The 17,326-nt window shown below is 49.9% G+C and overlaps 1 protein-coding gene across 3 annotated transcripts in view; it reads left to right on the top strand.

Moving 5' to 3' along the window:
- The window catches only part of svopl (SVOP-like), a 180,152-nt gene that overhangs the window by 93,949 nt on the left and 68,877 nt on the right, over positions 1–17,326 (top strand). For all 3 annotated transcript variants that reach the window (XM_072484285.1, XM_072484286.1, XM_072484284.1), the window contains 2 exons: positions 2,566–2,637; positions 6,225–6,349. In XM_072484285.1, coding sequence (XP_072340386.1) covers positions 2,566–2,637; positions 6,225–6,349 — 197 coding nt within the window. The remainder of the gene's footprint in view (positions 1–2,565; positions 2,638–6,224; positions 6,350–17,326) is intronic.

Here is a 17,326-nt window from a genome sequence, read left to right on the forward strand (position 1 = left end):
AACTACGACATCTTCACAGCCTTCAACATGTCATCGATGAAGATGAACATCTTGCCAGGGTCATCCCCACACCCCCACTACTTGCCTTCAAACAACCGCGCAACCTCAAACAAACCATTGTTTGCAGCAAACTACCCAGCCTTCAGAACAGCGACCACAACACCAGACAACCCTGCCATGGCAATCTCTGCAAGACATGCCAGATCATTGACATGGGTACTACCATTACACGTTAGAACACCACCCACCAGGTACGTGGAACATACTCGTGCGACTCAGCCAACGTTGTCTATCTCATACGCTGCAAGAAAGGATGTCTCAAAGCGTGGTACATTGGCGAGACCATGCAGATGCTGCGACAACGGATGAACGGACATCGCGTGACAATCGCCAGGCAGGAATGTTCCCTTCCAGTCTGGGAACACTTCAGCAGTCAAGGGCATTCAGCCTCTGATCTCCAGGTAAGCGTTCTCCAAGGCGGCCGTCAGGACGCGCGACAACACAAAATCGCCGAGCAGAAACTTATAGCCAAGTTCCACACACATGAGTGCGGCCTCAACCGGGACCTTGGATTCATGTCGCATTACATTCATCCCCCACCACCTGGCCTGTTTGTGAAATCCTACCAACTGTCCTGTAAAGACAATTAAGACTTAATTACCTGCAAATGCTCGCATTCAAAGCATGCTAAATTGTGCATCTTTGACTTTGTCTATATATATGTTTCTGGAACCAACCTCTTCATTAACCTGAGGAAGGAGCAGTGCTCTGAAAACTAGTGATTTGAAACAAACCTGTTGGACTTTAACCTGGTGTTGTAAAACTTCTTACTGTGCTCACCCCGGCCCAATGCCGGCATCTCCACATCATCACTCCTCATATGATAAGCTCTTCATTCCAGGGATCATTCTTGTGAACCTCCTCTGGACCCTTTCCAAGGCCAGCACATCTTTCCTCAGATACGGGGCCCAAAACTACTCTCAGTACTCCAAATGGGGTCAGAACAGAGCATTGTATAGCCTCAGAAGTACATTCCTGCTCTTGTATTCTAGCCCTCTTGTCATGAATGCTAACATTGTATTTGCTTTCCTAACTGCCGACTGAACCTGCACGTTAACCTTAAGAGACACCATATTGGGCACGATGCGGCCGCTAAATTGTGCCCACTATTTCTTCTCCTGTATTTGGTTTTAAAGGACCTTGGAATGTAAAAAATATTTTGTTGATCTATATGTCGCTTCATAAATTTCATTTTATATATACATTTTTTTAAATTTAGTGTACCCAATTCATTTTTTCCAATTAAGGGGCAATTTAGCATGGCTAATCCACCTACCCTGCACATCTTTGGGTTGTGGGGGCGAAACCCACGCAAACATGGGGAGAATGTGCAAACTCCACATGACCCAGAGCTGGGATCGAACCTGGGACCTCAGCGACGTGTTGCCTCATTTTATATTCTGATTTTACAATTTTATTTGTCTTGTTTTGCTGTTCTTTATACCTTCCAGTTCTCTGGATCTACACATTCTTTGCACTTTTGTATCATTTTTCTTTATTGATTTTTGCAACAATAAATCATTTGAAGGACGTTGTTAACAAGACAAAATGCTTTACACATCAGCAGACAGCAATCAACACCTAACCAAAATATGTTGACAATTTGCGAGCAGAATAGGTGGAGGAATTGTTCTCTGATGGAGTCAGGATGTGTCCCCATGAATGTGCAGAGCAGAGGATGTTTCAAAATATTGGATTTCATTGCCACCCGATTCTTAATCACGAACGGCCATCACAGATTTAAAAACTTTCTAGTAAGGTTCTCTGATCAACTAAAATTAGGGGAGCGATCTACCGGCTGTTCACTCCGGCGAGATATTGCGGTCCCACGCCGGCGCTTGGGTTTCCAGGCGACGAGGGGTGCAGTCCCCGGGAAATCTCGTTGACAACGGCGGGATCGGTAAACCCCACCGGGTGGGCACCCTCCGCCGCCAGTAAACACATGGCGGGTTGATCGGTAAACCCTTCCCCAGACCTCCCCTTTAGTTTTATTTTTTCGAGACACTTATTTGGTTAAGTGTTCCAGAGTCAGTTCAAATGCTGTGATGGTGTCTGTCATCCTCTGGGGAATAATTGACATGACGGGCTGAATGGCCCCCCTCACCTGTATCGACCTTCTTGATCTTAGAGACTTACTTATGTTTTGATGTTAACTTTGAGCTCCTGTCCCCATGGCCTGATATTACAGCCATGGATGGAAGTAAACTTAGGCCGATATCAGCTGGTGTCATTCTCCCCATATCGAGCAGAATTGTTCAAATCCCCCTGCGTGGAATATTTTTATTGGAATGGTTAATAATCAGGTCCATTGAGATCCAGACCTATTCCTTTCATCACTGATTACGAACTGTGCAGGTATTAGGCCTGAGTTGGGGAGGGTGGGCAGCAGTGCAGGGATGGGGGGGGGGGATAAGACTTTTTTGACAAGTTATATTAATTAGGATAACCAACTGAAAATAAGGCCAAGCTTTGACCAATTTGTGCCTTTTAATGCAATTATTTCAGATGGTGTTTCTGGGTTTTATGTCCTGCAGTTGGATTTGGGGTTACCTTGCTGATCGATATGGACGTTGGAAAGTGAGTTAAAAATTATTTTTAACAAGTTGCACTTGTATATGTACAGCATCTTTAATGTAATTAAACGACCCAAGGTGCTTCACCGAAACAAAGTAAAACAAAATATGGTATTGAGCCACAGAAGGGGAACTAATGCAGAAGGGAAACTAAACCTTGGTTAAAGAGCTTTAAGACCTGTTTTAAAAGAGGAAAGTGAGGTAGAGAGATGGATAGGTTCAGGAAAGGAATTCCAGAGCTTATGGCCTATTCAGCTAAAGGCTTGGCCCATGGAGATGTTGAAGAGGCTGGAATTTGAGGAGCTCGGATATCTCGGAAGGGTTCAAGGGCTGGAGGAGGCTACAGCGATAGGGAGGGGCTAATTCATGAAGGGATTTATAAACAAGGATGAGGAGTTTAATTCAAGTTATTGTTTACCCATAGCCAGTCAGGTCGGCAAGCAGTGGTAACAGGTGAATGGCATTTGTAGGACATGGGCAACAGAGCTTTGGGGACACTCAAGTTTACAGAGAGCGGTCTGCAGGAGTCCAGCCAGGGGGGAGAAGTGAAAATTTCAGCGGGAAATGGGCTGAGCCAGGGACAGGGATGGGCGATATTATGGAAGTAGAAATAGGCGGTCGGAATGACGACCCTGAGATGTGCTTGCAAGCCCATCTCGGGGTCAAGTAGCACAGTGGTTAGCACTGTTGCTTCACAGCACCAGGTTCAATTCCCGGCTTGGGTCACAGTCTGTGCGGAGTCTGCACATACTCCCCGTGTCTGCGGCCAGTGGCCCAGAGCCGGGATCGAACTTGGGACCTCAGTGCCATGAGGCGGCACTGCTAACCACTGCGCTACCCTGCTGCCCACTTCATTGAAGTATTAATGCAAGCCTATTTGTGACACTAATAAATATTATAAGTAGGACACTTGAGGTGGAGAACTGTCTGGTACAACCTCAGGCTGTTGTCAGGGAGAGAGTAGTTAGGGGGCACAATTTGTGGCGCCTACCAATGTCATTGGGTGGGATTGTCTGGTCTCGCCCAACACCAGGTTTGTCCATTCCCGCGGAAAGTCAATGGACTTTTGGCTGGGCCGTTAAATCTCCTGCGGCAGGTCCCACCATGACAGGGTCTGGAAAATCCGGCCACTGTCTTCAGAAGCCCCAAGGTTCAATTGGAGGACATTTCTGCTCATCCAGTACCGGACACCAGATGAGCAGTGTGGCGATTTAGACACAGTGGGGGATGCGAGAGAGACTCTGCTCCAAACGGGAATCCGAATCGAACTTCGTGCAATGAGCAGCCTTTGATTTTGTATTTTTACAAATGCCCAGTACAATATTGAATTTTATAATCCCTTTGTGTACTGGATAACAAATCCCAGAAAGATTTTGTGGGCTGACTGGACTCGTTTCATTGGTTGAAGTGCAACCATTGGGGAGATGAGAGTATCGTTACCGCAAAGTTTCTCACAATTCTACTTCAGTCTGAAAACTGAAAGTAAAGCAGAACCGACTGACTTCCTATAGCTCACTATCCTGCTTATTGGCTTTCTGACTTTAAGAAGTAAAGTTTATGTTTGCCTTCATTGAGACGGTTGGAGTTTCAGACTAAGGAAGTTCTGCCACAATGGTACAGGGCTTTTTTGGGGCCGCACTTGTAGTACTGAGCACAGTTTTGGTCTCATTACCCTAAAAGGAATACATTTGCCTTGAAAGGGTGAAACAATGCTACACTATATTGATTCCCGGCATGAAAGGGCTGTCGTGTGAGGAGAGATTGAGTAGAATGGACCCATGTTCTCTGGACTTTTGAAGAATGAGAGTTGTTCTCATCAGAAGATATAGAGGATTGACAGGACAGAAGCTGAGAAAATATTTCTCCTGGCTTGTGAGTAGAACACAGTCTCAATATAAGGGGCTGACCAATTTAGGCCTGAGATGAGGAAATATGCCTTCACCTAAGGAGTTGCGAATCTTTGGAATTCTTTGCCCCAGAGAGCTGTGGAAATTCAGTCAAAATGCAAGTTCAAGACAGAGGTTGATAGATTATTGGGTATTGAGGGACATGGTGATGGTGTGGGAGGGTGGAGTTGAGGTAGAAAATCAACCATGACCTTGCTGAATGGCAGAACAGACTCAAAGGCCAAAATCGTACCCCTGCTTCTGAGTCCTTGGGCGGGATTCTCCGACCCCCTGCCGGGTCAGAGAATCGCCGGGGGGCAGCGTGAATTCCGCCCCCGCCGGCTGACGAATTCCCCGGCGCCGGGGATTTGGCGGGGGCGGGAATCGCGCCGCGCCGGTCGGGGGCCGTTGACAGCGGCCACCCCCCCCCCCCCCCCCCCGGCGATTCTCCGGCCCGCGATGGGCCGAGTGGCCGCCCGTTTTCGGCCGGTCCCGCAGGTGTATGTTACGACAGGTACTTACCGGCGGGGCCTGGCTGCGCGGGCGGCCTTGGGGAGGCGTGGGAGGATCTGGCCCCGACGGGTGCCCTCATGGTGGCCTGGCCCGCGTTTGGAGCCCACCAATCTGCAGGCGGGCCTGTGCCGTGGGGGCACTTTATTCCTCCGCGCGGGCTGGTGTACTGGTCCGCCATGGCCGGTGCGGAGACGAACCCCCCCCCCCAGCGCATGCGCTATGATGACGCCAGCACACACTGGTGCTCCCGCGCATGCACCAACTCGCGCCGGCCGGCGGAGGCCCTTCGGCGCCGATTGGCATGGCGCCAAGCCCCTTCCATGCCGCCGGCACAGCGCAAACCACTCCGGGGCCGGCTAGCCCTGAAGGTGCGGAGGATTCTGCACCTACGAGGTGGCCTGACACCGGAGTGGTTCACGCCACTCCTTCGCCCCTGAGTTGCTCCCCCCCCCCCCCCCCCCCCCCCGGTTTCCGAAGAATCCCGCCCCTTACCTTTCATAGTTTGTTAAACAAGTTGAAATCGGGACTCGATGGGGGTCAAATGGACACAGATTGGTAGACGTCCCTTTAGCTGCACAGATGGGTGTAAAATAGTCAATGGATTCTAAGGGAACTGCAGCTAACTGCGGTGTAGACTGTAGGATTCAGGATGACTAGTTGCTGAACCTCAGCTGATTAAATCTTGGTCCTTGATAAAGGATCACAGAATCACAGGATAATACAGTGCAGAAGAGGCCCTTTGGCCCATCGAGTCTGCACCGACGCATGGAAGACACCTGACCTGCCTAATCCCATTTGCTGGCACTTGGCCCATAGCCTTGAATGTTAAGACGTGCCAAGTGCTCATCGAGGTACTTTGTAAAGGACGTGAGGCAACCCACCTCTACCACCCTCCCAGGCAGTGCGTTCCACATCGTCACCACCCTCTGAGTAAAAATGCTTTTCCTCAAATCCCCCCTAAACCTCCTGCTCCTCACCTTGAACTTGTGTTACCCCTTCACTGATCCTTCAACTAAGGGAAACAGCTGCTCCCTATCCACCCTGTCCATGCCCCTGATAACCTTGTACACCTCGATCCAGAACCATTTAATTTTATTGGATTAGGTATGCAGCATCGGGTAAGATGACGTTTTTTGGTATGTCGGTAGTGTTAGTGTTGGAACCGTGTTTCTGACTTTGTTTTCTGTTCTAGATTCTTCTCCTAGTCACCGTCTGGAGTTCCTATTACTCGGGCGTGACCTCCTTTGCACCCACCTACGTCTGGTTTGTCTTCCTCCGTTGCATGGTCGGATGCGGCGTGGCTGGTCACTCACAAGGGTATGAAGCATTTTGTTGTCCGTCTTGTCCTTTATCTGACCAGTTACAGTATTGCCCTTTCCTACCTCTGGTCACCGGCCTGCCTGGATGTGACGTGTTTCATTGTTTCCAATGGGTTGTTCGTCGGACTGGCTGGGAATGGCTCCGAGGTCCAAAACCGTATCTTCGAAAGCAACTGTGCCTTTGGATTGGGCTACATGGAAGAAAAGGCCAAGATAGATCTAAAGGGTGGCACAGTGGTTAGCACTGCTGCCTCACAGTGCCAAGGACCCAGGTTCAATTCTGACCTTGGGTGACTGTGTGTGTGGAGTTTGCATATTCCCCCCATGTGTCTGCATGGGTTTCCTCCCATAGTCAAAAATGTGCAGGTTAGGTGGATTGACCATGATAAATTGCCCCCAAGCGTCCAGAGATGTGCAGCTTAGGTGGGGTTACGAGGATCGGGCAGGAGAGTGGGTCTAGGTAGGGTGCTCTTTCAGAGGGTCGGTGTGGACTCGGTGGGCTGAATGGCCGCCTTCTGCACTGTAGGGATTCTATGTAATTTTTTCCCTCTACCCTATGGCTGCTAGAATGTCCAAGGCTCTTACAGGTTTCTACTATATAGAACATAGAACAGTACAGCACAGAACAGGCCCTTCGGCCCTCGATATTGTGCCGAGCATTGTCCGAAACCAAGATCACGTAATCCCACTCCCTGTCATTCTGGTGTGCTCCATGTGCCTATCCAATAACCGCTTGAAAGTTCCTAAAGTGTCCGACTCCACTATCACAGCAGGCAGTCCATTCCACACCCTAACCACTCTCTGGGTAAAGAACCTACCTCGGACATCCCTCCTATATCTCCCATCCTGAATCTTGTAGTTATGCCCCCTTGTAACAGCTACATCCACCTGAGGAAATAGTCTCTGAACATCCACTCTATCTATCCCCCTCATCATCTTATAAACCTCTATTAAGTTGCCTCTCATCCTCCTCCGCTCCAAGGAGAAAAGCCCTAGCTCCCTCAAACTTTCCTCATAAGACCTATCCTGCAAACCAGGCAGCATCCTGGTAAATCTCCTTTGCGCCCTTTCCAATGCTTCCACATCCTTCCTATAATGAGGTGACCAGAACTGCACACAATACTCCAAATGTGGTCTCACCAGGGTAACCCCTCTAGCTGCTCTTAAACTCAAGCCCCCTGTTAATAAACGCTAACACACTATAGGCCTTTTTCCAGAATATGTCCAGAATGTCTTAGATCCCCCCAAAATAAACAAAACAAAACTATATGGACCACCGCAAGTTGCATTTCAGCTCGGTTGGTAGCAGTTTTACATGAGAATTTGAAGGTTGAAAGCTCATGGTCCCATTCCAGAGATTGGAGTGCAAAAATCTAGTCTGGCACTGTAAAGCTGTACTGAGGGAATGTGCCTTTCACAAGAGATGTTCAGCTGAGGTCCTGTCTGCTGTCTTAGGCTGCACCGCACTGTCCCAGGGTACAATTTGAAGAAGAGCAGGAGCATCATCCCGGGTGTCCTGGTCAATATTTCTCCCTCAGCCACCATCACCAAAACAGATTATCTGCTCATTATCCCTTTGCTGTGTGGGATCTTGCTGTGTGGAAATTGGTCGCTGCGTTTCCAACATTTCAACTGCGGCTCCACTTCAGAAAATACTTCGTTGGTCGTGAAGCACTTCGAGACATTGAGAAAAGTGTGATATGCATCATTTAAATCATCTTTTTAAACTGTGGTCAGAGTTGAGAACAAAGTATAATTGCCTCACATTTGCTAGGGATTAGGTGGGTTCAAAAGGTAAGTGGTCTTTAACGAGGTGGCATTTACTTTTGCAAAAAGCAAATTACTACAGATGCTGGGATAAAAACAGAAAATGCTGCAAATACAGGGCAGGCTGGGCAGAGGGGAGAGGAACAGAATTAGGATGCTGGATTTTCCGATCCCTCTGGGACAGGGGTCAGAGGCAGACAGGAGATATAGCCCCAAGCTAGGGCTGTTTAGCACAGGGCTAAATCGCTGGCTTTGAAAGCAGACCAAGGCAGGCCAGCAGCATTCCCGTAACAGCCTCCCCGAACAGGCGCCGGAATGTGGCGACTAGGGGCTTTTCACAGTAACTTCATTTGAAGCCTACTCGTGACAATAAGCGATTTTCATTTCATTTTCATTTTTCACCCTCTAGCATGCCGATCCAACTCAACTCCGAGCCATTCTTCCCTGCTGAATGAAGGTGGGAGTGGGGTGTGGGGGGATGGGGGGGGGGGGGGGGGGGGGGGGGGGTTTGTGTGTCTGTGTGTGCTGGGCTGGCAGGGCTATCTATCTGCATATAGCAGGTAGCCTATTGAGACCTATTAAAGGAGACCTATTGGAGTTTTCAGTTGGCCTCCAAGTCACTGAAATAAAAGTATGAACTTCAATCACATGCAGCTTCCTTCAGGCTCCTGTGTTGCCGGGAGACTGTGTCTGCCCAGGAGATGGGGGCAATTTAGGTCCTTTGAGGCAGACGCCCACAAACAGGTTGGGGGGCCTTGTGCTCCAGGGAGGTCTAGAGGCTCTCCTTGTCTCTCTGGGTGCAGAAGAAGGCATAGCTGCTTATATAGGGTGGATACCCACCACCCTTCATAAACCCCGCTCAACCACAAGGGGGGACCTGGCTGCAAGGTCATTTTTTAAATTTAAGTTGGCAAAGGCCAGAGTGAGGGTGCCTTCATTTTTGCAGTGCTGGAATTTCAAGGCCTCTGATTGGAGAATCTGTCTGAATGTCACAATAAATTGGATAGTGAGCTTGCTCCAGGCAAATGGGGGAAGGGGGCGGTTGAGCGGAGTCCCAGGGAGTATCACAGCGAGTGATTGTTTGCCTCCGGGGTCTGGTTCATAACCCAGAAACAGTCTTGACTTCTGTTTCCCAACGCCGGTCAATGATCTTTCACCAGAATGGTGAATTTACGCTGCTAATTACTTATATTTGTTCTTCTATTTAATGAACCTTGATGAGTTTACCATATGTTGCCTGAATGGTGGACGTTCAGGCCGAGACACCTGTTTGTATGTCCCTAGAATGTATTGAGTTGGAGGGTGAAAAGATCAGGGAACGGATTAGTGCCTCTCAAAGAGAAGGAGTTTAAAACCCCTTAGAGGGCTCGTAGTCTACAAGTAAAGCCTCAAGTCATACACCTGAGAATTCAGTTCCAAACCTTAGACAGGTACACTTGAGAAATAAAGAACAATACAGCACAGGAACAGGTCCTTCGGCCCTCCAAGCTTGTACCGGTTATGGTACCAACCTTTGCCAAAACTCTCAGACTTCCTTGTGCCGTATCCCTCTATACCCAGCCTATCCATTTGTCAAGATGCCTTTTGCACGGCGTTAATGTATCTGCATCCACAACCTCCCTTGGCAGAGTGTTCCAGGCACTCGCCACCCTCTGCGTAAAAAAACTGCCTCGCACGTCTCCTCTAAACTTTGCCCCACGGACCTTAAACCTGTGCCCCTGGTAACTGACCCCTCCATCCTGGGAAAGAGTGCCTGCCCATCCACTCTATCCATGCCCCTCATAATCTTGTAGACCTCTATCAGGTCACCCCTCAACCTCCGTCGTTCTAATGAAAACATACCGAGCCTATTCAGCCTCTCCAGATAGCTAACATCCTCCAGACCTGGCAACATCCTGGTAAACCTCCTCTGCATCCTCTCCAAAACCTCCACATCCTTCTGGCAGTGTGGCGACCAGAATTGTACACAATATTCCAAGTGCGGCCTTACCAAGGTTCTATACAACTGTAGCAGGACTTGCCAGTTTTTATACCCAATGCACTGAAGGCAAGCATTCCGTATGCTTTCTTGACCACCTTGTTCACTTGTGTTGCCACCTTCAAAGATCTGTGGATTGCACGCCCAGATCTCTCTGACTTTCTATATTTCTAAGAGTTTTGCCATTTATGGTATATTTCCCTTTTATGTTAGGCCTACCAAAATGCATTACCTCACATTTGTCCGGATTAAACTCCATTTGCCATTTCTCTGCCCAACTCTCCAACTTATCTATGACCTGCTGTATCTTCTGACAATCCTCAACACTATCTGCCACTCCATCAACCTTGGTGTCATCCGTGAATTTACTAATCAGACTCGCTACATTTTCCTCCAAATCGTTTATGTACACCACAAACAACAGAGGCCCCAGCACAGATCCTTGTGGAACACCACTAGTCACAACCTTCCATTCAGAAAAACACCCTTCTGCTGCTACCCCTTGCCTTCTGTGACGAGCCAGTTCCATATCCATCTTACCACCTTACCTCTGATTCCATGTGACTTTATCTTTTGTACCAGTCTGCCAAATGAATCAGGTTCATTTGTGTGGCTTTGACATTATTGCAGGCATTGTGTCAACGGTATGATTCACTTTGTTGTAAATGGTTTGGGGAAGTTAGTCAAGCTGTAGACCCATCAAGCCAATGAATTAATTCCACCCCTTCCACTACCAATAAATCCCAATCATTTATCCTCCCCGTGTCTGCGTGGGTTTCCTCCGGGTGCTCCGGTTTCTCCCACAGTCCAAAGATGTACAGGTTAGGTGGATTGGCCGTGATAAATTGCCCTTAGTGTCCAAAATTGCCCTTAGTGTTGGGTGGAGGTGTTGACTTTGGGTAGGGTGCTCTTTCCAAGAGCCGGCGCAGACTCAGTGGGCCGAATGGCCTCCTTCTGCACTGTAAATTCAATGATAATCTATGATTAATCTAGGACAAAGGTTCGGCACAACATCGTGGGCCGAAGGGCCTGTTCTGTGCTGTATTTTCTATGTTCTATGCGTGTCCTTTATGGGTATGTCCCTGTCAGGCAGGGAGGAAATGGCCGTGTGAGGGAACCATGGTTCACAAAAGAGGTTGAGTGTCTTGTCAAGAGGAAAAAAGAAGAAAAAAATGTAAGGATGAGAAAACAAGGTTCAGTTGGGTCGCTTGAGGGTTACAAGGTAGCAAGGAATGAGCTTAAAAAAAAAGGGCTTAGGAGAGCTAGGAGTGGGCATGAGAAGTCCTTGGCGGGTCGGATCAAGGAAAACCCAAGGCTTTTTACTCTTATGTGAGAAATAAAAGAATGACCAGGGTGAGGTTAGGGCCAGTCAAGGACAGTAGTGGGAACTTGTGCATGGAGTCAGAAGAAATAGGAGAGGCGTTGAATGAATATTTTTCTTCAGTGTTCACAAAGGAGAGGGGCCATGTTTTTGAGGATGAGAGTGTGATTCAGGCGGGTAGGCTGGAGGAGGTAGATGTTCTGAGGAAGGATGTATTAGAAATTTTGAAAAACCTGAGGGTCGACAAGTCCCCTGGGCCAGATGGGATATAGCCAAGGATTCTTTAGGAGGCAAGGGATAAGATTGCAGCGCCTTTGGCTTTGATCTTTGGGTCCTCACTGTCCACGGGGATAGTGCCAGAGGATTGGAGAGTGGCGAATGTTGTTCCTCTGTTTAAGAAAGGGAATAGGAATGACCCTAGTAATTATAGGCCGGTTAGTCTTACTTTGGTGGTCGGCAAATTAAATGGAAAAGGTCCTGAGGGATAGGATTAATGACCATTTGGAAAGATGCAGCTTAATCCGGGATAGTCAACACGGATTCATGAAGGGTAAGTCTTGCCTCACAAATTTCATTGAATTCTTTGAGGAGGTAACTGATGCACGATCAATCACTACTGAAGCGAGATTGTAGTCCAATTGAAGGCTTTAATGAACAAGTAGTTACCCCAGCAGCTCCGGTACAGAATGACTGCTGTGGGTGAAACACAGACTCTTATGCTCCGTCTGCTGGGCGTAACCAGCAGGCAGGTTCTACCACTCATACTACAGTATCAGGTACATCCCACCTAGGTACCGCAATACCCCTAATATAGCCTACCACATTCACCCCCTGTTTAAAAAAAAAAGAGTCCGGCGGGGGTGGTGGCCTTGCATTTACAGTGGTAGAGGTTATAACGGTACCCTTCGGTGCCTTTACATGCAATACACATATTTACAGACATTTATTTACAAGTTCATTTTACAATGAAACTATCAGCCGGTCGGGGGCCCTGGTCATCCTCTGCGATCGTCAAAGTCCCGGCGGTGATGCTGGCATCGGCTTGGGCATCTGTGGCTCTGGGAGCGTGCCGTCTTCAGCTTCATCCCATCCGTATGGGGCCAGTGGGAGGATGGATCCTCCTGGGAAGGGGGCTGCAGTGGTGTGCGCCGGTGAAAAAATGGTTGGGGGGGGGATCCAGCGGGGGCCAGATCCCGGAGGGAGACCGTATCTTGTCGGCTGTCGGGGTGCGTCACATAGGCGTACTGGGGTTTAGCATGGAGGAGATGTACCCTCTCGACCAGTGGGTCCGACTTGTGGGCCCATACGTGTTTGCTGAGTAGGACGGGTCCAGGGGCTGCCAGCCATGTTGGGAGCGAGGTCCCAGAGGAGGACTTCCTAGGGAAGGCAAGGAGACATTCATGAGGTGTTTTGTTGGTAGTAGTGCACAGTAGTGATCAGATGGAGTGAAGTGCATCAGGAGGACCTCCTGCCATCGGGGCACTGGGAGATTCTTGTACCATAGGGCCAGTAGGACGGCCTTCCAGACTGTCCCGTTCTCCCTCTCTACCTGCCCGTTTCCCCGGGGGTTGTAACTGGTCGTCCTGCTGGAGGCAATGCCCTTGCTGAGCAGGAATTGATGCAGCTCGTCACTTATGAAGGAGGACCCCCTATCGCTATGGATGTAGGCGGGGAAACTGAACAGGGTAAAGATGCTGTGGAGGTGACAGCCGTCATGTCGGGACAGGGGATGGCGAAAGGGAACCAGGAGTACTCATCAATCACGTTTAAGAAATACGTGTTGCGGTCGGTGGAGGGAAGGGGCCCTTTGAAATCCACGCTGAGGCGTTCAAAGGGGCGGGAAGCCTTCACCAGGTGCGCTTTCTCTGGCCTGTAGAAGTGCAGTTTGCACTCCGCGCAGATTTGGCAGTTTCTGGTTACGGCCCTGACCTCCTCGATGGAGTCAGGGGCTGGTTTAGCACACTGGGCTACATCGCTGGCTTTTAAAGCAGACCAAGGCAGGCCAGCAGCACGGTTCAATTCCCGTACCAGCCTCCCCGAACAGGCGCCGGAATGTGGTGACTAGGGGCTTTTCACAGTAACTTCATTAGAAGCCTACTTGTGACAATAAGCCATTTTCATTTCATTTCAGTAGGGCAGATTGCAGGTTTTAACAAAGTGGAAGAACCGGGTGACCCCCGGATGGCAGAGGTTGTCGTGGAGGGTCCGGAGTCGGTCTACTTGTACACTGGCACAAGTGCCGCGGGACAGGGCATCAGGAGCATCGTTGAGCTTCCCGGGACGATACAAGATCTCGTAATTATAGGTGGAGAGCTCGATCCTCCACCGTAAGATCGTATCATTCTTAATTTTGCCCCACTGTGCATTGTCAAACATGAAGGCTACCGACCGGTCAGTGAGGAGAGTGAATCTCCTGCCGGCCAGGTAATGCCTCCAATGCCGCACAGCTTCGACGATGGCTTGGGCCTCCTTCTCGACGGAGGAATGGCGGATTTCTGAGGCGTGGAGGGTGCGTGAAAAGAAGGCCATGGGTCTGCCCGCCTGCTTGAGGGTGGCAGCCAGAGCTACGTCTGATGCATCACTCTCGACTTGGAAGGGGAGGGACTCATCGATTGCGTGCATCGTCGCCCTGGCAATGTCTGCTTTGATGCGACTGAAAGCCTGGCGGGCCTCTGCCGATAGGGGAAAAACCGTGGACTGGATTAGTGGGCGGGCCTTGTCCGCATAATTGGGGACCCACTGGGCATAATAAGAAAAGAAGCCCAGGCAACGTTTCAAGGCCTTGGGACAGTGGTAGAGGGGAAACTCCATGAGGGGGCGCATGCGTTCGGGATCTGGGCCTATGACTCCATCGTGCACTACGTAGCCGAGGATGGCTAGGCGATCGGTGCTAAACACGCATTTGTCCTTGTTATAGGTTAAGTTAAGGATTTTTGCGGTATGGAGGAATTTGCGGAGGTTGGTGTCGTGGTCCTGCTGGTCATGGCCACAAATGGTGACATTGTCGAGGTACGGGAACGTGGCCCGCAGACCGTACTGGTCAACCATTCGGTCCATCTCCCGTTAGAAGACCGAGACCCCATTTGTGACACCAAAGGGAACACTTAGAAAGTGGTAGAGCCGCCCATCTGCTTCGAATGCAGTGTACTTGCGGTCTTCCGGGCGAATGGGGAGCTGGTGGTAGGCTGATTTAAGGTCGACTGTGGAGAAAACCTTGTATTGCAGATATGCGGGGGAGAGGGTACGCGTCGAGCTGTGTATACCTGTTGATGGACCATCCTATGTTTCTCCCCGGTCTTTACAACCACCCCTTGAGCTCTCCAGGGGCTGTTGCTGGCCTCGATAATGCCTTCCTTTAGTAACCGTTGGACATCCGACCTAATATCAGTCCTGGGCACTGTACCGTCTGCTCCTGGTGGCGGCGGGTTTGCAATCGGGGGTAAGGTTTGCAAACCGGGACGACGGGTTGACCTTGATGGCCGGGCAGCGTTGCCGGGGGTGTTTGTTTTGCCCGCAAAAATAGCATCGGCCCCCCCCACCCGCCCCAGGGTTTCCTGACTGCCACACTGCACAAGCTTGTGGGGAATTTAGGGGTGCTTTGGAATCGGCCGTGGGTGGGGTCCACCCTGTCCATGCGAGTGTCACGCGGTCGGGAACGTAGGCCTGGGCGTCGCGGGAGGTTACATCTCAGGAGTGCGCAAGTTTCCGTGCCTCTTTAAGCCCTAGCGTGTCGTTTTCCAGCAGTCGCTGGCGGATTTTAGAGGACAGCATGCCCGCAACAAAAGCATCTCATATTAAGAGTTTGGTGTGGTCATTGGCTGAGACTTGTGGACAGTTACAGTTTCTACCTAACACGAACAATGTGCGGTAAAAATCGTCCAGTGATTCCCCTGGGATCTGCCGTCTGATAGCTAAAGGCTGCCGAGCGTATACCTGATTCACAGTGCGGACGTAGTGCTCTTTTAACAAAGTAATTGCGTCCTCAAAACCGTCCGCGTCTTCGATAAGCGTGTTGATTTCTGGGCTCACCCTTGAGTGGAGGACTTGCATTTTCTGTTCCTCCATGGGGGTAGTCGGGGCCGTCCTGATGTACCCGTTGAAACATGCCAGCCAATGTTTAAAAGTTGCTGCTGCATTTGCCGCATGGGGGTTGATTTGTACACACTCTGGCTTGATGCGGAGAGCAGCCATTCTTCAATTTTGTTCATTAAATTGATGCACGATCAATCACTACAGAAGCAAGATTGTAGTCCAATTGAAGGCTTTAATGAACAAGTAGTTACTCCAGCAGCTCCGGTACAGAATGACTGCTGTGGGTGAAACACAGACTCTTATGCTCCGCCTACTGGTTCTACCACTCGTACTACAGTATGAGTACATCCCACCTAGGTACCGCGATACCCCTAATATAGCCTATCACAGTAACTAAGTGTGTAGATGAAGGTAGAGCAGTTGATGTCGTATACATGGATTTCAGTAAGGCGTTTGATAAGGTTCCTCGTGGTCGGCTCATGAAGAAAGTAAGGAGGTGTGGGATCGATGGAAATTTGGCCAATTGGATAAGTAACTGGCTATCACATAGAAGACAGAGGGTGGTGGTGGATGGTAAATTTTCAGACCAGTTACCAGCGGTGTACCACAGGGATCAGTGCTGGGTCCTCTGCTATTTGTGATTTTTATCAATGACTTGGAGGAGGGGGCTGAAGGGTGGGTCAGTAAATTTGCTGATGACACCCAAGATTGGTGGAGTAGTGGATGAGGTGGAGGGCTGTTATAGGCTGCAAAGAGACATTGATAGGATGCAGAGCTGGGCCAAAAAATGGCAGATGGCGTTTAACCCTGATAAGTGCGAGGTGATTCATTTTGGTAGGACAAATTTGAAAGCGGATTACAGGGTCAACGGCAGGGTTAGTTTATCAGCAGTATTATTCACTTTGGTGTTGCCTATTGTTATGTTTGGTGATTCTCTTAGTATTTGAATAGCTTTGTTGTCAGTGAGGCGAAAAGTGAGGATTCTCTCTGTTTCTGAGCATAATTCACTATAAATACACAGAGGAAAAAATCAGTTGAAAGTAGGTGAAGACTGCGGCTGTATCTAACGCCTCTAATCAAAATAACCAGCATGATATCCGACCAGAAATATGTTGATACCTGATCACTTTCTCGACGGAATCGGGGCCGGCGCCCCTCCGGCGATTCTCCGGGCCCCGAATATCCGCGTGCCGCTGGGGCCGCCGTTGCCAGAGGCACTCCCAGCGATCCTTTGCTCCCGACCGGCCGAGTTCCCGATGGCGTGGAACTAACATGATCTGGCCTGTTGGGACTCTCGCGTGGTGGCTGAGGTCTCTGTCCATGGCCGCTGGGTGCGGGAACCGGGGGGGGGGTTGGGCACCGGGGGGGGGGGGGGGGGACTTATGGGCAGCCGGGGCACAGATCAGGCTGGTCCGATGCAGGGGCGCGCGGCCGAAGGGGAGGGGGCCTATATTACGTAGCTGCATCTGCTGTACGAGTCCGCCATGGTGCTCGGCGTGGCCGCTGGAGCCTGCAGGTAAGTGAATCAACTTTTATCTTTCTCAGGAAACTGGGGAGTGTGCAAAGCCAGTGTGGGGACATAGCCCCATTTTGGGAGAATTCAGCTCAAGGTGTCTGGCTGACCCGCGGGTTTGTGGTGGGGAGGGATGGATGCTCTGGCTGGTTGCTCGGAGACCCCCCAGTGTCAGCAGCAGCAACCAACAACACCCCCCCCCCTCCCCCTTCACCGACCAATTGTCCATTATTTCTTTCCACCAGTTTGACACGTCTTCACTCTCAATTCAATTAATTCAATTGGCGCAGTACAATAGCAGCAAAAGCTGGGTTTGGAGGCAGAAGAGAAGTTGAGTTCCCATTGGCCTGTGTAGCTTCTGTCG

The sequence above is a fragment of the Scyliorhinus torazame genome, chromosome 19, assembly GCF_047496885.1.
Source record: "Scyliorhinus torazame isolate Kashiwa2021f chromosome 19, sScyTor2.1, whole genome shotgun sequence".
Taxonomy (NCBI): Eukaryota; Metazoa; Chordata; class Chondrichthyes; order Carcharhiniformes; family Scyliorhinidae; genus Scyliorhinus; species Scyliorhinus torazame.